Source organism: Chanodichthys erythropterus, chromosome 3 (assembly GCF_024489055.1).
Source record: "Chanodichthys erythropterus isolate Z2021 chromosome 3, ASM2448905v1, whole genome shotgun sequence".
Classification (NCBI taxonomy): Eukaryota; Metazoa; Chordata; class Actinopteri; order Cypriniformes; family Xenocyprididae; genus Chanodichthys; species Chanodichthys erythropterus.
The window spans coordinates 4,040,144-4,064,437 of record NC_090223.1 but is presented as its reverse complement, the minus strand read 5'-3'; the positions used below and the strand labels follow the sequence as shown (position 1 = coordinate 4,064,437).

Here is a 24,294-nt window from a genome sequence, read left to right as displayed (position 1 = left end):
TAATTTTATTTTTGGTATTATAACCACTGCTCTAAATCATCAGTAATTTCATCTGCAACCTGAAGGCTTGGATATTAACCTTGTCCACTAGATGGAGCTATAAGATAAGGTATCATTTTAGACTTATATTATTAATTTGTTTTCTATCCCTTTGAATAGAAATAAATGCATTTATTTATCTAAATAATTTGTGTAACTTGTGTATTGACAGTATATTTCATTTACATGTTTGTGAAATGTGAAACAGTAATAGCCTTTTTGATGGTGGAAAAATATATATTTTAATATGATTAATTTTAAATCATATAAATGATGAGATGTGTTAACATCACTTGGAGAAAATGCATTCCTCCCTTCACTCTAAAGAAAAATGGTTTTAAACGGTACCAAATTATGGTTCTTCAGCTTGTAGCAATAGCAGAACCCGTTTAAATAGATCCAAGGATCCATAAAGAAATAAACTTCTAATTTTTTATCCTTTGAAAGTGCTATAAAGGACCCTGGTGTTGTATATAATGTGTTTAATAATAGTTTTTTTTTTTTTTTTCTTCAATACGATCAGTATATTATTATCTTTAAATTATAAAACTGTGTAGTTTGATGGTTGAGCTCCAGAAAACCATTATTGAGGTGGCTATGACAGTTACAGCTTTGAAAAACAAAAAAGCAGGAATAAAGTAATGCATATTAAGGGGTTATTCATGAGGGCGATGCGGTTCTAAATATAACTGTTACTATTATAATATTTTTGAGGGAAAGTGTTCCATAAGTCTACTTTTAATTTTTATTTTCCAGAGAAGAAAGAAAAAGAAATACGTGTTTGGGACAACATAAACATCTATATCCCTTTAACCCATGTTCAGTTCAACAGTTGAGTTTGTGGCAGAACCATTTGCGTTCTTGCATTATTTTGTTAACCACTACATAACTATTTTAGTTATGAAAAAATATTATATAAACGTTAAGCCAAAACGAATTCATTTAAAGCTAAACTGAAACAGAAACCTGCGTTATAACCTACCTCTCTAATTTGGCACAAATCCAAATGTCGAATTGGAGGCTAAACTATATTTATTATTTAAACGCTTTTACACAGACTACTTAAAATTAGCAGTATAACCTTTTATATGTTTGGTTGAATGTATGTTATTTTGACAGTTAACAACTGCGATGTCAAGTTACAAAAACTGATATGTTTTGTGTCCGCGTGATGAGGCGCCGACGCGTTCACTTGAATTTTATTATAAAAGCGGAAACATCTTAAAATAATCAGACATTTATGGTGTAATAACTTGAGAGAGACACACATGCAACACCATTCAAATCTGTGAAGGTTTTAATAGGCGTATTAGTTTTGTACACTCAAAAATTAAAAAGAAAACTTTGCTTGTAAAATAAACAAAGAATTTCCTGCCGTCTCGGTTTCCTTTCTGTGAACTTCTCAAATGAACCGAAACTCATATAGTCTAGTCTATTGTCGCATTCTTCCCCCTTTCATTTTTTTAATAGGCTATGTTAAGTTATGCACATAGACATTGGCTATTTATTCCTTTTATATAGCCTAATTTAATCTTTTTTTCCGTTCACAGAAGCGCTGCAGATGCGTGATTAATGCATCCTCATGTTCTGTTGTTTATTTTGCTATTTGTTCAAGTAGGCTAAAACTAAACCCCTGGGACTTTTTATTCACAGACACTTATCAATTCTAATTTCGTTTAATTAATTTAATTGTCGGTTAATGAAAAGATGATCGCGTCAATTGAAAGTCAGGGGGAAATAAACAGAAACGATATTGACAAGGCAACAATAATTTTCGTTCAGTTTAAGTTTTTCAACTAATATTTATATTTTCTTATATTTTAGGTTTATTTCGATTAGCATAAATGTTTTAATAGTTTTTGTTATTAATTAACTATAATGACCCTGCAAAACCGAACTACATAACAGTAAATTTTCCCGCTGTATAAGCCACGAATATTTACAAAGATTCACGAATTATAATTCCGTCTGGGACACAATCTCAGGCCGGGAGTCTCATGCTCATCGAGGCCAATAAACCTAAAGCTATTGCTGAAAACAAAATTGACATTACTTTTAAGAATAATGTTGGAAAAGTGATAATAATGTGCCTCTTTTGCCCACTTTCATTTATCAGTCCCCCTTTGCAATAGTAATAATTACAAAACATATATAGCCTAAATATGTAAAAATAAATTATAAATTATGTAAAACTATAAATAAATAAATTATTTAGCAGATGATTAAAAAAACAATCATTACTGACAGCCCTAGTTAAAACATTTAAAAATTAACCCGCATTGTTATGAAATTTGTGATTAGAATATTTTCCTATATTTTGCTATAGGCCTATTTGATTTCTTGAAAATAATAGGCTATTAAAATGACTTAATCTTCTGAAAACAATATCGCATATAGTCAGATATTGTGAGCTGATCTATTCACACATTGTATAGTCAGCTGTAGGCTATTAATTAAAAATCTTACCACTAGGCTATCAAAAGTAAAAGCTCAGAATGACATCCCAGAATATTATGTTGCATAGATTATAATTATAAATTTTACGTGCTTGAATTTGAAGTTGGTAGGCTTAATAATCGTGAACATAACATAAAATTGCGAGTTTGGTGGTGTATAATTTGGTACAGTCATTAATCTCAAAGAGAAAGTTAATGATTATTTTTTAATTATCAGGTTTTTTAACAGTAGGCTACAGAGAACTGTGCATGCAATACACCATTTGTATATCCAGTGTCATCAGAACAGGAAAGTAAAAGAAAAAAGTTATTGATAAAGAAAATACGAAAACATAGGAAAAACATGAGGGTAAGATATTAATTTATTGTGGTGGCGACGTGCCCCTTCTCCGGCGTTGGTCTCATGCGTCTGTGTTGCGACGTGCTCCTTATCACACGTAAAAAGTACACGACTGTTTCCTTTGGTTGGTAATCAATGGCACGAATCCGCCCCCATACAAACGGGACACTTTTCAGACGCACATTCCACCTTCGCCTCAGCGCCAGCCGCAAGTCAAACGAGCGCGGAAAAGGTAGCTTCAGTTGAACAACAGTGAACTGCGGTCAGATGAGATGTTGTCAGGCTATATCAGTAAAACTCCAATCAGCCGTTAGGCTATAGCCTACTGTGCTCGAAGCGTGAACTCAAGAATTGTTCGCGCAAATGCGCCGGCGCGCGCTGCATATTACTTTATTATAGTTTAACTAAAATCACTGTCTTAGTACATTAAGCCACGTTAAGCCTTTTTCACGTTAAGCGTTTTAGAATGTCCCGCAAGGGCACACCAAGCCGATGGTCGGCCGTCGGCCAGTTTTTCTTCGTCGGCCGACTAAGTTTTCTCTGTGTGTACTGTCCCGCACCGTCGGCTGAAGCTGGTCCTCGTCGGGGTTTTTTCGGCCGATTCGACATGTTGAATCGGCGTTGGAGCTCGTCGGTCCGTCGGGCCATCTGATCATTCTGATTGGCTGTTCAGCTACTGTTCGGAAAGGCGTTTCATCTCACGCAGGCGCAGAACTGACGTGCTGCTTGGCCGTCGGCTGTTTAGCGTCGGTTTGGTGTGTCAGGACAACTTTGGACACAGACGCTGCCGACGTGAGCCAACCCCACAGTCTGCTTTCGCCGCCACTAGTTCGTCTGCGTCGGCTTGGTGTGTTCTGGCCATGAGCCCAGGCTTTGTTGATGCCCTAGGCGAGATTTTAGATATCATTGATGCTAATGACAGAAAGTCCACTGAGACACTCTTGGGCCATGGTAGACATCAAGAAGGGTTTTTACTTATTACAACACAGAGAAATATGAGAATGGAATGCCTAAAATAGTCTAACAGACAACAAAGGCAACAAAATAAAGGCTGCATATTGTAATTTATTTAGATCTTAACCAGCAAGCTAGTTAATCCAATTAACATACTTCATTTCCATTTTGTGCATACAGTGGAAAATGGCATACTTAAATTATTTTAATTCATGAATGCTAGATTATAGTCCTAGTCATGGTCTCTTTCAAAAGACATTTAGGGCACTTTTTGGTGAATTAAAAGCAAGCAGTGATGTACCTGACATTAAAACAACATTACAGAAACTTACATTTATTCTGAAGAAAATAAAGTCAAATTAAATAAGCAGTTAACTCAAGCAAAATCGTTCACAGTGTCAGTGTTTCCATTTAAGATCTTCTAAAAAAAATATATATATATATTTAAAATACTGTATAAACATCACAGGCAATTTTATTTTATTCTAACATTTTAATCAGTTCGATAATCGATCAGTACTAAAATTTTTAATTGTCAGTATTTGCTAAATATATGGGTGTAGGAGCACACGATAGTCACAAGAGGGCGAGAAAAAATAAACTTGTGTACACTGTTGGATTATAAGAAAACAAACAGGTTCGATTTCAGGTATGATTTTTAAAAGGTTTAATGTCAGATCAATATCTCTTATCCCCATAACTATTCATGTGGTGAAATGTCATTTAATAAGTGGTGTGACTGTACCGTCTCCCTTAAATGTCCGTCTAGTTTGAACTTCCCACACTAGCGAGTCAGATCATAGTGATAGATCATAGAAGGTGATTCTCTTAACATGTTCACTGTTAAATTACCCTTTCCAGAAACGTTTAAATGTTTATTCAGTGAAAACCCTTGTAATGCAATAGAAATATAATGTAGTAATTTGTTCTGTTATTTTAAAACAGGTTCTTCAGTGAGTTGAAAGATGCACAACATCAGTGTGTCGTGTGGAGAGATTGAGAGCGCTGTGGGGTTTGTGTTCGTGATTCTGCCTGTGATTCTGAATCAAACACTCAATGATCCTGACTGTGAGCAGAGCTGGTATACTGAGGTGACTGTGACACACACACACACACACACACCAGGCCCAGCACCGCTCTAAGCGTGTGCAAGTACTGTGCTGAAATGTCAATCACTATATCATTGTGGCCTATAACTTTGTCAGGAAAAGACCCAAAAGCGGGGATAAATAGCAGCAAATCAAACTTTATTAATGAAACAGAAGATCAGAGGGCCAGGCCAACAACTCCAGCAGGGCAGAGAGAGAGAGAGTCAGTCCAGGCAGAGTTCGCTATATCAGGAGTCAGTCAGAACAGCGAACAGTCCAAAGGTGAGAGCAGGTGCGGAGAGAGAGAGAGAGAGAGAGAGAGAGAACAATGAGCAATCCAGGACCATAGACAGTGCAGAAAGAGTCAAACCAAGAAGCAATCCATATATGCCGAAAGGAGATCCGTGAGCATATAAGCCAGGGACCAAGCCAAGAGTCCATTCACTGGTCGAAGAGCAGGAGAGGATTCTGTAGACAAGAGTTTAAAAATCAGAAATAGGCTTACACACAAAAGGAACAATAATATTACTTTCAAAAACATTTGTTTAATTATTCTTAAAAATAATGTAAATTATGTTTCCAACAGTGTTTTTCCTAGATTAATGGGGTGGCATGTCTGAGTGTGAAACTGTGCATCATTATAATAAGCCTAATTATATATTTCTTTCCGCACATGACAGAAAGCCCCCCATAATGAAAAAACAGAATGAAACCACATATAACTGACACCGCAGACAGGGTCATAAACATTTAACTTTACCATTAAAAGAGTTGTAGCCTCCTAGATGCTGAACTGAACCTCCTGAGAAGCATCTCTTTCCATTCTCCTTCTTTCTGTACGGAGCCCCTAAAGGGACATAGTGGTAGAAAAAAAATGGGAAGGAAGGAAATTTTATGTGGTGGTGGAAAAAAATATATTTTTTTTCAAATCTTTTGCATTCCCTCGCAAAGACGTTTTGCGTTCCCTCGCAAAGTTATAATCGTTTCCTTGCTGTGAGCTCGGACAAACACTTCTTCTTTAATGTCCCGCTGGCTGGCAGTAGTGTTTCAGTTAGTAACATACGTTAATAATGCACACAAATAATGCGCGGCTCATAGAGTTTGAACTTGTTGGACTCAAAAATGAAGAAATGCAGTCAGTGCTTATGTCAAGCAGTTCAGTTGGCAATATATTCACAGATTCGCACTTCCCGGATTAATAACTCGTGAGCTAAACGTTGTTAAAAACACAAATGAAGCTACTTCCAATCATAGTAGCCTAGACAACAAGCTACAACAAATGTGTTTTATAATAAATTGGTCTCTATGAGCAGGCGGCGGAGATACACGCCTGAAGGGACCGTCTGAAAAGTGCAAAACCCAACACTTAGTTTGATTAAAAAAAAAAATGCATAACATTTATAATATTAATTATTAATTATTTTAATTATTAATTATTAAATAAAATAATATAATAATAACTTAACTGTTATTAGTAAAAATATTAAATAAATTGTAATGCCATCAAATTCAGTAAGCAATTATCATGCAAAAGCTGTTGTAAGTAAGTTGTGTACCAACATCATTTGTGTAAAGAAGGCCTTTAAGTGCTACTTTCCAAACTAAGTGTTGTAGTACCAAACCAGCAGGAGAGCAGTGATGTATGAACTGAATTTGGTGATAGTACAGTGTGTTACAGTGAAGTTATTGAGTATTTTTCGTAATATAAAATGAGCAAAAGGGTTTCGGTTTTGCACTTTTCAGACGGTCCCTTCAGGCGTGTATCTCCGCCGCCTGCTCATAGAGACCAATTTATTATAAAACACATTTGAGGAAAATTGGGTTGTTGTAGCTGGTTGTCTAGGTTACTATGATTGGAAGTAGCTTCATTTTGTCATGATTGACTACAGGAAGCAAATGCAAGTAACGTCGTTTATTCTACAACAAGCAGTAACAGAAACACAGTCAATGAAAACGGGCAGGCTTCAGGTGGCGCAGGGACTGAGATGGTCGGCTGGTGACGTGACGTGGTGACTGAAGAGTGGCGGTGAGATGATTCCAGGTTCCAGACAGTAGACAAGGCACGAAGACAGTAATCCACAGAATGACGACGAAACAACTGGGACTCCGGTCAGGAACAGACAAGACAACCACGAACAGGACACCAAACAACGATCTGACAAAGGAGAGATGAACGAGGTGAGTATAAAAAGACTGAGGTGATGAGCAGCAGGTGGGGAGAGTGATGAGTGGCAGCTGGGTCCACTGATCACCCACGTGGCCTGGGCACACCCACAAACACACTCGCACACAAACACAAACACACCCACTGCGGTCATAACACAGAGCACGCGACAAGAAGGAAACAATGCATCTGCGAACCGTGACAGTACCCCTCCTCCTAGGAATGCCTCCTGGCATTCCCCGACTCCCTTACCTGTCGATTGTAATCCTCGATAAGGGTGTGATCCAGAATGTCCCTGGCAGGAACCCAACTCCTCTCCTCCGGACCGTAACCTTCCCAGTCCACCAAGTACTGAAATCCGCGTCCCCTCCGCCTAGAGTCCAGAATACGAGTTACCGAATAAGCTGGCTCCCCATCTACGAGACGCGGCGGTGGGGGAACCGGGGCTGGCGGGTTAATCTCAGAATGAAAAACAGGTTTAATTTTGGAGACATGGAAGACGGAATGAATCCTCCTGTACACTGGAGGAAGTTTAAGGCGGACTGCCACCGGACTAATGATCTTGGTGACAGTGAACGGGCCAATAAATTTAGGAGCAAGCTTCTTAGAAACGGATCGGAGAGGAATGTCCTTGGTAGAAAGCCACACTTTTTGACCGACGACGTAAACCGGAGGCCTTGACCGGTGGCGATCGGCCTTGGCCTTGGTGCGTTCCCTCACTTGGAGGAGAGTCTCTCGGGCCCTCGTCCAAGTTCGGTGGCACCTCTGGACAAAGGCGTGGGCAGAGGGGACCGCGACCTCGGATTCCAGACTGGGAAAAATAGGTGGCTGGTAACCTACACTGCATTCAAACGGAGATAGGCCCGTGGACGACACTGGTAAAGTATTGTGCGCGTACTCCACCATTGAGAGTTGCTGACTCCAAGAGGAAGGATTCTTGGAGACCATACATCGCAACGTTCGCTCCAAATCCTGATTGGCTCTCTCAGTCTGACCATTGCTCTGGGGGTGAAACCCAGATGACAGACTAACAGTCGCCCCCAGCAATCTACAGAATTCCTGCCAAAATTTGGAAACGAATTGGGGACCCCTGTCAGAGACCACGTCTACCGGGAGGCCATGAATCCGAAAGACGTGATCAATGACCGTAACCGCTGTCTCCTTGGCTGAGGGTAATTTGGGCAAGGGAATAAAATGAGCCGCCTTCGAGAACCGGTCCACTACGGTTAAAACAACCGTGTTCCCTTGGGAGGGTGGGAGGGCGGTCACAAAATCTAGCGAGATATGGGACCAGGGTCTCGAAGGGACTGACAGCGGTTGAAGTAACCCATCTGGGGCACGATTGGAAGTCTTACCAACGGCGCAGACTGAGCAAGCCAAGACAAAATCGCGAACGTCACGAGCCATGAGAGGCCACCAGAATCGTTGCTTAACCAAAAACTTAGTTCGACTGACTCCTGGATGACATGCCACGTTGGAACAATGACCCCACTGAATGACCATGGACCGTAATCCCTCCGGCACAAATAATCGGTTTGGTGGGCACTCGGGCGGAGGCGTTACCCCTTCTAGAGCCGACTTGACTCTCGATTCGACCTCCCATGTGAGTGTGGAGATAACTAATCTCTCGGGAAAAATGCACTCGGGAGTAGACGGGCGTTCGGAACGGTCAAAAATACGAGACAAAGAGTCGGGTTTGATGTTTTTGGAACCCGGGCGGTACGAGAGAGTAAAATCAAAACGTCCGAAAAAAAGTGCCCACCGAGCCTGCCTGGAGTTCAATCTTTTGGCAGTTCTGATGTATTCTAGGTTCTTATGATCGGTCCAGACGATAAAGGGTACCCCAGAGCCCTCTAACCAGTGACGCCATTCCTCCAACGCTAACTTGACTGCCAGCAACTCCCGATTACCAATGTCGTAGTTACTTTCGGCGGGAGATAAGCGATGTGAAAAAAACGCGCACGGATGCATCTTATCGTCCGCGGAAGAACGCTGGGACAACACTGCACCTACCCCCACCTCTGATGCGTCGACCTCCACCACAAACTGCCGTGATGGATCAGGGGCAACGAGAATAGGGGCTGAAACAAAGCGAGCCTTCAGTTTGGCAAACGCAGCTTCCGCTGCGTCTGACCACCTGAACGTAGTTTTGGGGGAGGTCAAGGCGATCAGAGGTGAGGCTAGTTGGCTGAAGTTGCGAATGAAACGCCGGTAAAAATTGGCGAACCCCAGAAACCTCTGTAGGGCCTTACGGGAATCTGGATTTGGCCAATCTACCACAGCCTTAACCTTCTCAGGGTCCATGCGTACTCCCTCAGTCGACACGATGTATCCTAGGAAAGGAACAGACTGTGCATGAAAAACGCATTTCTCCGCCTTGACAAAAAGCCCATTCACTAGCAACCTCTGAAGCACTCGTCGAACGTGCTGTACGTGTTCCTGGAGAGATGAGGAAAAAATCAATATGTCGTCCAGGTAGACATATAAGAACTGATCGACCATATCTCTCAGCACGTCATTGACGAGTGCCTGGAAGACCGCTGGGGAGTTGGAAAGCCCGAACGGCATGACCAAATATTCAAAGTGCCCCCTAGGGGTGTTAAAGGCGGTCTTCCATTCATCACCCTCCCTGATGCGGACCAAATGATAAGCATTTCTTAAATCCAATTTCGTGAAGACGGATGCTCCCTGCAACCTCTCGAAGGCTGAAGACATTAACGGCAAAGGATAGGTATTCTTTACCGTAATGTTGTTCAACCCCCGGTAATCAATACAAGGTCGCAGGGAACCATCCTTCTTCCCCACAAAAAAGAACCCCGCCCCCGCTGGAGAAGAGGAATGGCGAATGAACCCGGCTGCTAGTGAATCAGAAATATATTTCTCCATAGCCTCTCTTTCGGGAACTGAAAGTGAATATAACTTGCCCTTAGGCGGAGACTTCCCTGGTACTAGATCTATGGCACAGTCGTAGGGACGATGCGGAGGAAGAGAAGCAGCCCTGGACTTACTGAACACCTCCTTCAGGTCCTGGTACTCAACGGGCACGGTAGACAGATCCACTGCTTCCTCCTGTAAGACAGAACCAGAAACAGACGAACAAGCAGAGACAAGACAAGACTTATGACACTCCTCACTCCAGGCCACAATGCAGTTCTGGACCCAGTCTACCCGGGGGTTGTGTCTGGTGAACCAAGGATGGCCAAGGACGACGGGGGTGTGAGGGGAGTCAAAAATAAAAAATTTAATCTGTTCAGAATGGTTGCCAGCGGTGATCAGGGTGATATCTTCAGTGATGTGAGAAATGGTGGGAAGACTCTGTCCATTGAGTGCGTGAACAGCGATTCTGTCGGTGAGTGGTCTGAAAGGAATGTGGAACTTGGTGGCGAAAGATTGGTCCATGAAGTTACCTTCTGCCCCGGAATCCAGAAGTGCGTTGCAGTTGTGAAGGTGATGTGACCATCCCAATCTCACCGGGAGGAGGGTGGATGTGGTTGAGGACTTTCCAGCGGAGATCCCACCCGACAGTAGCCTCAAACTTACTGCCGGGCTTGCCCTTTTAACGGGCAGTTGTAAGCGAAATGTCCCGCCTTGCCACAATATAAACAAAGTCCTTGGGACCTCCGCCTCTCCCGCTCCTCCCGGGAAAGCCGAGCTCGACCTACCTGCATGGGCTCATGATCTTGAATAGGACTGACCGTGTCCCCGCCGCTGGACCTCCGGATTTCCTCACTCCTGTGGACTGGACTTCTCCGCTCGGCCCTGGTCAGCCGAGCATCCACCCGGAGCGCCAGGTCGACGAGACCATTAAACGTGGTGGGGAGGTCCAGCGCGTAGATCTCCCTTTGAACACGGTCAGCCAACCCATGCAGGAACATGTCCCACTGCGCCTCCTCGTTCCAGTGACACTCTGCCGCTAATGTACGAAATTCGATGGAATAATCAGACACCGACTTCTCTCCTTGGCGTAGTTCCGCCAACTGTCTGGCGGCTTCTCTCCCCGCGACTGAGCGGTCGAACACTCTCTTCATTTCTGCGGAGAGTGACTGGAACGAGGTACAGCAGGGGTCTTGGTTCTCCCACACCGCCGTTCCCCAGAGCGACGCCTTCCCCGTCAGAAGCGTCAGTACGAAAGCCACTCTGCTTTGTTCGGTGCTGAAAGTGCGGGGCTGCAGAGCAAAGTGCATGGTACAATGTGTCAGAAAAGCTCTACAAAATCCTGGTTCACCTGAATAAGCTTCGGGTACTGGAAGACGAGGCTCCGAAGCGGCGACGCTCGCAGGTGTGGGTGGGGAAACGGCCGGTGTGGGCGGCGCAGCGGGAACACGAAGCAGCTGGACTTGCTGGGTGAGCTCGGATACCTGCGCCACGAGAGCCTGCACGGCTCTTCCCGTCTCGTTGAGATTTCTCTCCTGTGACTCCATTCGACGAATGCTGCTGTTGACGAAATCCTCCAGTGAAGACTGCTGAGTGCTTGCTGCTTCCGCTCCTTGGTCAGATCGTTCTGTCATGATTGACTACAGGAAGCAAATGCAAGTAACGTCGTTTATTCTACAACAAGCAGTAACAGAAACACAGTCAATGAAAACGGGCAGGCTTCAGGTGGCGCAGGGACTGAGATGGTCGGCTGGTGACGTGACGTGGTGACTGAAGAGTGGCGGTGAGATGATTCCAGGTTCCAGACAGTAGACAAGGCACGAAGACAGTAATCCACAGAATGACGACGAAACAACTGGGACTCCGGTCAGGAACAGACAAGACAACCACGAACAGGACACCAAACAACGATCTGACAAAGGAGAGATGAACGAGGTGAGTATAAAAAGACTGAGGTGATGAGCAGCAGGTGGGGAGAGTGATGAGTGGCAGCTGGGTCCACTGATCACCCACGTGGCCTGGGCACACCCACAAACACACTCGCACACAAACACAAACACACCCACTGCGGTCATAACACAGAGCACGCGACAAGAAGGAAACAATGCATCTGCGAACCGTGACACATTTGTGTTTTTAACAACGTTTAGCTCACAAGTTATTAATCCGGGAAGTGCGAATCTGTGAATATATTGCCAACTGAACTGCTTTGACATAAGCACTGACTGCATTTCTTCATTTTTGAGTCCAACAAGTTCAAACTCTATGAGCCGCGCATTATTTGTGTGCATTATTAACGTATGTTACTAACTGAAACACTACTGCCAGCCAGCGGGACATTAAAGAGGAAGTGTTTGTCCGAGCTCACAGCAAGGGAGCGATTATAACTTTGCGAGGGAACGCAAAACGTCTTTGCGAGGGAATGCAAAAGATTTGAAAAAAAAAATTCCTCCCATCCCAAATTTTTTTTCCACCACCACATAATATTTCCTTCCTTCCCATTTTTTTTTCTACCACCATGTCCCTTTAGGGGCTCCGTATTTCTGGAACTTAGTTGTCAGGTCCTTCCCAAATGATATTTGAACATGATGAGCTTTTCGCTCGTGTAGCATCCTGCGTCTGTGTTCACCTGAAAACTGGTTCAGTGTGGAAAAATAATTTTTGCACATATGCGGCCAATGCCCCAAATGTCAATGTAAGTTTTATTACCAGGCTGTTGGCATTGCCAACAAAACCTTGCAGTATCTTTCCAGAGTGTGTAAGGGAACTCTGATCAATAAACTCAAAGGTAAATAAGTTACAGTGAATAAGAACCAAATTAAACTGTAAATGATTCAGAATAATATTGAACACTTTATCAATTATTTGTCCACCGAAAAATTGAGGTTAGGGTATTTTACTAATTCTGTAATGATAGTAATGATATAAAGTTATGATTAGCAGGTAACAAAATCGAAAGTTTAAGGCAGTAACTTGGTAAGCACAGCACAAGACACTGATATATGTGAAAAATCAAAACAAGACTTTATTGAGCTACTCTAATACACACAAACTAATCTAACAATAACACACACACATTCATACAGTTAAAGGGACATTTGTGAGGTTGTTATTGGAAGGTGAATGGAGTCCCCAACTGTCTAGCTTTAAACAATATTCTTTAACCACAACCTAAGAGAAATTAATATTCTAGCCATTCAACCGTAGTTCGTTTCCGGTTACGCTTTGTTTCTCTGCGTCTCGATGCTGGAAACAAAGGACTTTGATCGAGTCAATGAAGTTCAGTGAAGGTTCTTGCAGGGAAGTTGATGGGTTTTAGTGAGCTCTTGAAGAGGTCTCATGTGCAGGCAGGATGATGGTCGGTCCGCACAAGTCAGCCAAAGCCAAGGCAATGCTAAAATACATGACATTAGTTTTTAAACGGGTCTGTTAGCTCCACCCTTCCGAGTGTTTTAACCAATCAGATGTGGTTTTGGGTGGGTCCTACGCCCAAGTCTCCGGTGTCTCGCATGTAATTAGCATGTCCACCTGGTCCTTTGTTCTCAAACTTTATGGCTTTTGGATCGGCACTTTGAGAAATTAATTTCCCTAGCTCAGATATTGTACATCTTACACTAATCATTTTTGCAACTTCTTGGAGGTTGTTTCTTTATGGCCTGTGGTGCTTTGCACCTTGGGATGTCTCCGGAAGCCTGAGTTTCCTGATAAAGATTGCGGATTTACACCTTTACACCCATTCAGGAAAAATTTGCGAGCTACAGTGAACTCCGATTCCACCGGTTCAGTTTTGGTTAATTGCAACAGCGGCTTGATCTCGTTCACGTCCAGAGAAATGGAGCTGTCAGCATTCATGGCACACAGAGCCTCTACCAGCTGGGTATTTCTTTCACTAATGGTGATGAGATTTCCCCCAGCACGACATCCAAAGTGCTAAAGAATATGCGTTTGCACTCACTTTTGTCTCCATCATGTAGACCCACTGTGCTTTCAACCACATAATCCTGCATGGTTTTGTTCATTTGTTCATTTGAGTCTTTGGCGTTTGCATGTTGGTGTGGCAGGAGTGCTTGAAAACTGGTGATATTCACATGCACTCCACAGGTTTTCAAACTCTGCATCACATCGTAGATGTTCAGTACACTCAAAGGTGCTGCGGACTAGATGGACACTGGTGTACAGATCAGCAGCCTCAGATTGCAACGGTTTATTTGAAGGATCGAGGAGGCCCAGGATTTGATGACTCATATAAGCTATGAACCTGAAGCTTGGCTCGGTTGTGGCTTTAAGTAAGCCTGTTGCCTCAAGTCTCACATCCGTGCTGTATGAGTGAGTGGATTCGATCTCGATTTCACAATGACTGACACTGTAGCGAGGTGCCGAGTCCATCTCTGAACAAGCAGTCTTTTCAGTTTTTCACCAGTGTATTGTGCTGACACAGTGGGTTTCTGAAAAAAAAATGTGTAAAGGGAATTGCACTCATTGAAAAGTCCTCTATCGGCCTCTCAGACGACAGTGCCTCAGACTCCACTAAATGCAACTGGTGATTAAAGCAGTGCACATATGGCATTTCACGATTTAATTTGTCTTGCATTAATTTTTGCTTTCCACCGTGTTTTTCAGACATATGGCACCGTCGTAACACTGACTTAAAATCTTAAAATATTATAATATTTATAATTTATAATATTATAATAATAAATGTTCATTGTTGATGTTTAATTTTAACAATTTTCAATTTTAATACTAAACTCAAAATACTTACAGCACAACAGATTACATTAGCCAGGGCATTTACCTTATTCTGATGACTTGCACTGAATAGAATTAAACAGTTTTACATCATCTTTGTCGACAAAACACAGCTGCCAATGTCTAAACTTGTCAGTCACAACTGACGGAGCACATGCGATGGTCGGCCGTTCAAACAGATTCATTAAGTACAAGGAGGAGGATGCTTTTCCCGACTTCCTTACACCAACAAGCTCTATGTGCGAAAATGCTGAACATGAAAGAGATCGTGGATGTGTCCATGAAAATCGTCACGCTCAGTTTAGAGATGGCTGTTTCATGCGTATTTAAAGGAAGCCAACTTCGCGCGCTGTTCTCCGGCTAGTTGTCATGGCAACTGAATAAACAAAAATCTTGCCTGGTAAAAATGTATTAGTGAAACACAAGTCAGACAGAACCTAAAACCTAAAAATTCTTTCTGGGGGGACACGCCCCCTTTGCCCCCCATAATGCCGGGCATGACACACACACACTCATATACACACACACAATCTGATCCTCTTGTGTTTGATTTCTTCAGGACGGGCATCTGTTAGCAGATCCATCAGATCCACACAAACTGATGTATCCTGTGACGTCTGTATCATCTGATCGACTCGTCACGTCTTACTGTGTGGATGAACTTCATCATGAGATTCAGTGTCATTCTAAAGGAGTAAATCAACTCAATCTCTCTCAACATCCATCTGTTTTCATATTTAAACAGACAGAAATGATGATCTTGTTCTATTGACTATGAATCATTAGAGCTGCAGTTCAACATGAACACAATAAACTCACACAATAATGAATCCTTCATGAACTCTATAAACACTGCTCTGATGATTCTTTCTTTCATTTCAGATCACACATGAGACCATGTTCAGAAGTGAGAGACACTCTGATTTTTAAAGAGAACCTCATTGTTTTTGGTCCATGAAATTAAAGTCACAGAGGTTTGGAGCGAAATGAAGGAGAAGAAATGATGACTGAGATTCACTTCTGATACACTTCAAACACATTCATTACTGTGAGAATCTGCCTTGACATTATTACAGACGTTCTTTAAAAGAGACACACACATCTGTCCTGATTCAGATCAAACTCTGTGTTGAAGTGAATCTGTCCTGATTCAGATCAAACTAAAGTGAATCTGTCCTGATTCAGATCAAACTCTGTGTTGAAGTGAATCTGTCCTGATTCAGATCAAACTAAAGTGAATCTGTCCTGATTCAGATCAAACTCTGTGTTGAAGTGAATCTGTCCTGATTCAGATCAAACTCTGTGTTGAAGTGAATCTGTCCTGATTCAGATCAAACTCTGTGTTGAAGTGAATCTGTCCTGATTCAGATCAAACTCTGTGTTTAAGTGAATCTTCTGTAACTGAATCATGATGATTGTGAATGTGTTTTTCAGTGAGGAATGAAACTGCAGCGACTCCAAACTCAGGTGAGTTTCAGCTGATAAACCTGTGTATATATAAGCAATAAGGTACTAGAGGCTGTGCTGTATCGTGAATAAGTCACGGCTGAAGGAAGTTGTTAGGCACGACGCGAAGTGGAGTAACCCCTTCAGGCGTGACTTATTCACGATACAGCACTAGCCTCGAGCACCTTATTGCTTTTATAAAACGGTTACCTCACAGTACAAATATTAAAGCCAGAAATATGTATCAATGCAACTTTTGTGATATAAACTTTCACTAAAAGCCTTCCTTCCGCCTGAAAAAATAGTCCTTGTTCATGAACAGCAACAGAAGTTACATTATTACGACATTAGATGGCGACAAATACTGTCTTTATGAGCGTGTCAGTCAGTAGCGAAGACTTTTACACTGAAAAGACTGAATTGTTGTGAACACAGAACAAGACGCTGTCACGGTGCACAAAAAAAAACAAGAAGATAGGATCCAATTGCAGCGGTTGTTTATTGGGGAATCCAGAAACATATATCCAAAGCCAGGCAAGGGGTCAAAATCCAGAATCCCAGTCCATAAAACAAAAAGCCAGAGAAACAAAGAGCACGTAACAAAAAAACAACGAACCACAACCAGGGACAGACACAACTGAGATTAAATAGACAAACACTAATTAACAAACACAAAACAGCTGGGTGCAATGATGAATGGTAATTAGTCCAGGGAGTGTATATGGGAAATGTAGTTCATGAAATGAGTGAAACAATGAGTCCGGGAAGGAGTGCCCTCTAGAGGCTGAAGGCACTCTCACAGGTGATCGTGACATTACCCCCCCTCAAAGGAGCGGCTACCAGACGCTCCACCAGACAAAAAACAAAAACACAAAAAAAAACTCAGGAGGGAGGTGGACAGGAGGAGGATCAGGGGGAGGGATGGTGGGCCAGATCCAGGGTGCCCAACTGATAGCCAGGGTGGTGCTGGAGGAACTAACCAGGCTGGTTCCAGTGGTTCTGGAGTCCTGGCTGATTGCCAGGGTGGTGGCGGAGGAACTGACCAGGCTGGTTCCAACGGTTCTGAAATCCTGGCTGATTGCCAGGGTGGTGGCGGAGGAACTGACCAGGCTGGTTCCAACGGTTCAGACGGCCTGGGCAGTGGCGGCAGGGCAGAAAGCCTGGGCGGCGGCGATAGGGCAGAAGGCTTGGATGATGGCGGCAGGACAGAAGATCTGGGCGGCGGCGGCAGGACAGAAGATCTGGGCGGCGGCGGCAGGGCAGAAGGCTTGGACGGCGGCAGCAGGGCAGAAGGCTTGGACGATGGCGACAGGGCTGGCCAAGGGTGCTTCGTGGCCGTATCAGGGAGAGCGGAGTACTCAGGGACGGCAGCGGGTTCAGACTGGAGCTGCTCTGGGACGGCAACTTGTTCAGACTGGAGCTGCTCAGGGACGGTAACGTGTTCAGACTGGGGCTGCTCTGGGACGGCAGCGTGCTCAGACTGGGGCTGCTCTGGGACGGCAGCGTGCTCAGACTGGGGCTGCTCTGGGACGGCAGCGTGCTCAGACTGGGGCTGCTCTGGGACGGCAGCGTGCTCAGACTGGGGCTGCTCTGGGACGGCAGCGTGCTCAGACTGGGGCTGCTCTGGGACGGCAGCGTGCTCAGACTGGGGCTGCTCTGGGACGGCAGCGTGCTCAGACTGGGGCTGCTCTGGGACGGCAGCGTGCTCAGACTGGGGCTGCTCTGGGACGGCAGCGTGCTCAGACTGGGGCTGCTCTGGGACGGCAGCGTGCTCAGACTGGGGCTGCTCTGGGACGGCAGCGTGCTCAGACTGGGGCTGCTCTGGGACGGCAGCGTGCTCAGACTGGGGCTGCTCTGGGACGGCAGCGTGCTCAGACTGGGGCTGCTCTGGGACGGCAGCGTGCTCAGACTGGGGCTGCTCTGGGACGGCAGCGTGCTCAGACTGGGGCTGCTCTGGGACGGCAGCGTGCTCAGACTGGGGCTGCTCTGGGACGGCAGCGTGCTCAGACTGGGGCTGCTCTGGGACGGCAGCGTGCTCAGACTGGGGCTGCTCTGGGACGGCAGCGTGCTCAGACTGGGGCTGCTCTGGGACGGCAGCGTGCTCAGACTGGGGCTGCTCTGGGACGGCAGCGTGCTCAGACTGGGGCTGCTCTGGGACGGCAGCGTGCTCAGACTGGGGCTGCGGCGCCGGCAGGGCAAGGCGCTTCGGTGGCGCCGGCAGGGCAAGGCGCTTCGGTGGCGCCGGCAGGGCAAGGCGCTTGGAGAAACAAAGAACAACCTCTAGAGTGGCCTCCAGGCCTTGTAGGATGGAGGAAGCCCTTCTCCTCCTCCTCTGCTTATGAGGGTGAGGCGGTGGCACACCCAAAATGAACTCACTAGCTGGAGCGGCCTCTGTAGTAGACCCACTGGCTGGAGCGGACTCACTGACTGGAGCGGACTCACTGGCTGGAGCGGACTCACTGGCTGGAGCGGACTCACTGGCTGGAGCGGACTCACTGGCTGGAGCCTTCCTCCTCCGTTTCCTTCTCTTCCGTGTGGGAAGCGAAGATTCAGCGCCCACCTCCTCAGTGATCTCAAGAACGGACTCACGAGCTGGAACGGACTTACTGACTGGAACGGGCTCTGAAGTGGACTCACTGACTGGAACGGGTTCTGGAGTGGACTCACTGACTGGAGCGGGCTCTAAAGTGGACTCACTGACTGGAGCGGGCTCTGAAGTAGACTCACTGACTGGAGCGGGCTCTGAAGTGGACTCACTGACTGGAGCGGGCTCTGAAGATGACTCACTCACTGGAACGGGCTCTGAAGTGGACTCACTAACTGGAGCGGACTCACTGACTGGAGCGGGCTCTGAAGTAGACTCACTGACTGGAACGGGCTCTGAAGTGGACTCACTGACTGGAACGGGCTCTGAAGTGGACTCACTGACTGGAACGGGCTCTGACGTGGACTCACTAACTGGAGCGGGCTCTGAAGTGGACTCACTAACTGGAACAGGCTCTGAAGTGGACTCACTGATTGGAACGGGCTCTGAAGTAGACTCACTGACTGGAACGGGCTCTGGAGTGGACTCACTGACTGGAGCGGGCTCTGTAGTGGACTCACTGACTGGAGAGGACTCACTGACTGGAGCGGGCTCTGAAGTAGACTCACTGACTGGAACGGGCTCTGAAGTGGACTCACTGACTGGAACGGGCTCTGACGTGGACTCACTAACTGGAGCGGGCTCTGAAGTGGACTCACTAACTGGAACAGGCTCTGAAGTGGACTCACTGACTGGAACGGGCTCTGAAGTAGACTCACTGACTGGAACGGGCTCTGGAGTGGACTCACTGACTGGAGCGGGCTCTGGAGTGGACTCACTGACTGGAACGGGCTCTGAAGTGGACTCACTGACTGGAACGGGCTCTGACGTGGACTCACTAACTGGAGCGGGCTCTGAAGTGGACTCACTAACTGGAACAGGCTCTGAAGTGGACTCACTGACTGGAACGGGCTCTGAAGTGGACTCACTGACTGGAACGGGCTCTGGAGTGGACTCACTGACTGGAGCGGGCTCTGGAGTGGACTCACTGACTGGAGCGGGCTCTGGACTGGACTCACTGGCTGGAGCGGGCTCTGGAGTGGACTCACTGGCTGGAGCGGGCTCTGGAGTGGACTCACTGGCTGGAGCGGGCTCTGGAGTGGACTCACTGGCTGAAGCGGGCTCTGAAGTGGACTCACTGACTGGAACGGGTTCACTAGCTGGAGACTTCTTCCTTCTCCTCCTCCTCCTCCCTTTACCGGGGTGAAGCTGAGGCTCAGTGCCCACCTCCTCAATGCCTTCTGAAACGGAATCATGGGCTGGAGCATACAAACTGCCTGGCTGACTCAGTGAGGTCCATTCCCTCCGACGGCGAAGATATGTGGCGAACCTCCAGAAATCTAAACTCCGTAGCCCCTCCATCTCACATTGAGGCAGAGGATCGTCGAGACAGCAATTAAAAGTATCCTTCAGCGCCACGTCGTTGTATCTCAGCCCCACCGCCATCGTCCAAAAGACCTTGGCGAAGCATCCTACCTCTTCTCCCTCCTGGCGTAGAGCCATCACTGCCCCAAGCAGTGCCACACACTCCCTGCAAGTGGCTGACGGAATAGTCCTCATGCTGCTGGATCCTTATAATGGTGGTTCGTTCTGTCACGGTGCACATAAAAAAACAAGAAGATAGGATCCAATTGCAGCGGTTGTTTATTGGGGAATCCAGAAACATATATCCAAAGCCAGGCAAGGGGTCAAAATCCAGAATCCCAGTCCATAAAACAAAAAGCCAGAGAAACAAAGAGCACGTAACAAAAAACAACGAACCACAACCAGGGACAGACACAACTGAGATTAAATAGACAAACACTAATTAACAAACACAAAACAGCTGGGTGCAATGATGAATGGTAATTAGTCCAGGGAGTGTATATGGGAAATGTAGTTCATGAAATGAGTGAAACAATGAGTCCGGGAAGGAGTGCCCTCTAGAGGCTGAAGGCACTCTCACAGGTGATCGTGACAGACGCATCTGACAAATGCTTTGACTAGCGCTGTCAGTCATGGGAAAACTCTTTAACTGTTAAAAGGACAAGATAATGCATCAGACATTAATAAATGTAAAAGGAATTTATTATGAATTTATTATGTAAAAGGTAATAAATTCGCTCAATCGATCTCTTTCTCATAATACTCTTCTACATAATACAGTAAGCTTCAATGAACAATATCAACTGAGAACAAACTGTTTACGTTGATAAGAGTGGTTGCTAAGGGTGTTGTGTAGAGATACACAGAACTGTTGGGTGAAGCGTGAATAAAACGCAGAATCACTAATAAATCACTGATTCAGATCTGATTCAGACTCAATCCAGTTTGAATGTGAACAGGCCTTTGTTTTCTGTCATATTGTCTGATGTTTGTGATCATTGTGTGTTTTAAAGATGTTCTCGATGAAGTGACTCTGTCTCTCCAGCTCTCAGGTAAAACATCAAGAGCTTTAAACCCTTTAAACTCTAATATTGATTCATCATTGTTATGAATCTAATTTCACTGGTTTATGTATTTATGATTTTATTGTCTATATGGCTTGTATAGATCAGTTGTGGTGGATTTCTGTTCTCTTGATATTCTTTCTTCTGGCATTTCTCTGTTTCACGCTGAGGAAAAAGATCTTCAGGTGAGTCCCGAAACTTTAATTGTGTCAGAGACACATCAAAATAGATTTTGAAAAACTCAATTATGATTGATAGAAACCATGACTAACAATGAGTGAAATGATAATTTATGATTTGACCTCTTTTATCTGTAGTCATATTAAATGATGAAAGAAGTGACTTAAACTTTAAAATCTCCCTGAATAAATATAAAGTACTTGGTGGATATAATAATATTTAATAATAAGTGTCGATCTGTTCTCAGATATTTTTCAAAGGCAGTGCCGTCCGTCTGCAGTGATTTAGACAAGAGGTGAGTGAATCAAACTGAGAGAAAGACTGAGACTTTTACTGAATCGCACAGACGGATGATGATTTATGTGCTTATGTTTATGTGTTTCTGTCAGGGATCCTGAATCTGACGAGACTCTGATGAAGGTCAAATCTGAATCTCCTGATTCACTGAATCACTCTGAATCTGACGGGACTCTGATGAAGGTCAAATCTGATTCACTGAATCACTCTGAATCTGACGGGACTCTGATGGAAGCGTTTTAAGATTGAGATCATATTCTCAGACATTTCTGTCAAGACTCCAGGAGTCAGTACAGGTTTAACAGAATCAGCTTTATCTCTCCTGCACTTTATTCAGTACAGACTCATTCAGAGCAGCTTCAGTGTAATAAACAGCACAATAATGATTCAGTTCAATTCTGCTGTAAAGAAGCTCTAAAAGACAATCGTGTCATTATTCAGATCAGTGTTATGAGTTCATAAGCAGCTCTACAGAGGACAGCAGTGTTCATATTCTCATCATTTTCATCAAGGTGTTGCCAAAGTCTGTCAGAATGTTTGTGATTCTCAGTGCTTTAATATTTTGTAAAATGTAACTGAAGTAAATCTGCTATGCTAAATGTGATTTTTTTTAATGATTATTTTTGATAAATCATGAAATTGTTCATTCTGATGAACTTTAATGAAATTGTTATTGGGATTGTATTATTATTATTATTATTTAAACTATACAGCCCATTTTACTGCCCAAATAAAAATGAACCATGTGAGGTGGTATTTATTCAGTGTATCTGTACAGACATTTTGCTATTTCTAAAATTGTATAATTACATCGGTACTCTCATGATATTATGCAATTATAATCGCAGGCAACAGGCACATATGATATTAATGATGATAATAATAATATATAGGGTGAAGATCTTCATCATCTGCATTAAAAACGCCGCCGCAGATGCGCTCCTCTGGTCAGTGCTAAAGGTGCACGCGGGCAAAAGGGCATTTTATTTAATTGTCCTCTAAAACAGATGCCATAAAACGACACAACAGCGATTTCGTCAACCACTGAGTTTCACTGTTTGCGCGTGGAAATCCGGCTGATTCTGGACGCGCTCGTGAGCATCATCATGATTAAGCTCTAATCTGATCGAATAGACCTGGACAGCGCGTGCATAATTATGATGCAAGTTGATTTTCTGATCATATTTTTTCCAAGCACATTGTACCAACTCCAAACCACATAGCAATGGTGACAGATTGAAATATAGATTCGGATCTCCTCCGAAAAGGTTTAAGAAACATTCAGAATCATTAATGTTTGTCTGTATTTTAAAAATATAAAACATATTTCAGCGACAGTGTATTTTTTGAACGACAATACATTTGTTCAAAATAGTACAAACTTTGCTGAAAATGTCGTTTTGAACAAGTATTATTCTGCAAAACAGTTACTTGAACTAACGTATTTGTAGGCCCACCTCATACATTATTGTTATATTATCATTATCATATCTATATAGAGGAGTTCAGCTTGATCAGTTGGGCTTTGAAGGACACATTATTCAGTAATTAATCTGAATGCACTGACACTATCTGATGAGAACAAAAGTTGTGAAAACTTCTGAAACATTAACACTTTTTTAGAAACCTGTTTGTCACGTCAAGCTGTTTAGAAACAGTGTTGTATTAAGCGCTATAAATGTGATTTGACATCCGCATGTTAATTAGAAAATAAAGTTATGCCAAAAATATTATTTCTGGTTATTAAGTTTGTATTTTGCATTTTTAATTACAATATTAAACTAAAATATTTTGTTGTAATTAGACAAGAAAGGACACGATCTTATTTTGAGTTCAGCGCAGCGATTTTAAACGCTTGAAGTTCATCTTTTCGGTTATTCGTCGCTTCCTTCTGAGAGATTTTTTTTGTGAATAAAACGAGCAAAAATACAAAGCAGCATGATCTTAAGGGCTTTTCAGCATGTGTGCATATTGTGAGTGTTACTTGGTTGTCTTTTCTTTTTTCCTTTGTAAAGTTATTAGGCCTGTACCTGCAGCGGCTTTCACTCAAGTGTGTGTCATGGTAAGAACCGTCATAAGTTTTTGTGTATTTTATAATAAATAAAAATGACTGTACTGTTTAAAATTTGAATTCCCTCTTTTGATCACTCTATTCTATAATTATTCACATTAATCCGATTTGAGTGACATAGCCTATGCATTGTTTACCACCACCTCTCAAGATGAGTAATACTTTCCTTCAGCATTGTGCAAGACTGAGCTGACAAGATACACAATGGTGCAACAAACACCTGCGAGTGAATCCAAAGCTTATGTAGGATGGAAGAGCACTGAATGATGCTGCCACAGGAAAACTGTCAAGGCCAACATATTTAACTTAAAATCCATCATTTAAACACATTTTAGATCGCCAAGTCACTGAAATACACAATGTCCAACAAATACAGACAAATTACCACCACCAAATATATTTGCTAAAGATATAATTATAGTTCTGACCACTCATTAAAATGCTTACAGGCCAATATACTGTATATCACTGAACTATGTTGCTTTCTATGAAACAGAAGACTCGAGAGCAATGCGACTCAACAGGTCTCTGTGTCACTGTGCCAATATTGTATGCCGCTTTAGATACTTTGCATGTAGTAAGAGTTATTCTACGAAAGAAAAAACTTATTCTACAACAATAAG

The 24,294-nt window shown here is 43.8% G+C and overlaps 1 protein-coding gene across 1 annotated transcript in view; it reads left to right on the top strand.

Annotated features, from left to right (window-relative positions):
- The window catches only part of LOC137002563 (uncharacterized), a 28,557-nt gene extending 6,714 nt beyond the window's left edge, over positions 1-21,843 (top strand). Inside the window, exons 2-9 of the mRNA XM_067362308.1 lie at positions 4,735-4,880; positions 15,224-15,358; positions 15,547-15,571; positions 16,099-16,131; positions 21,073-21,111; positions 21,227-21,308; positions 21,551-21,598; positions 21,693-21,843. Coding sequence (XP_067218409.1) covers positions 4,755-4,880; positions 15,224-15,358; positions 15,547-15,571; positions 16,099-16,131; positions 21,073-21,111; positions 21,227-21,308; positions 21,551-21,598; positions 21,693-21,843 — 639 coding nt within the window. The 5' untranslated portion in view covers positions 4,735-4,754. The remainder of the gene's footprint in view (positions 1-4,734; positions 4,881-15,223; positions 15,359-15,546; positions 15,572-16,098; positions 16,132-21,072; positions 21,112-21,226; positions 21,309-21,550; positions 21,599-21,692) is intronic.
- The last annotated feature ends 2,451 nt before the right edge of the window (positions 21,844-24,294 follow it).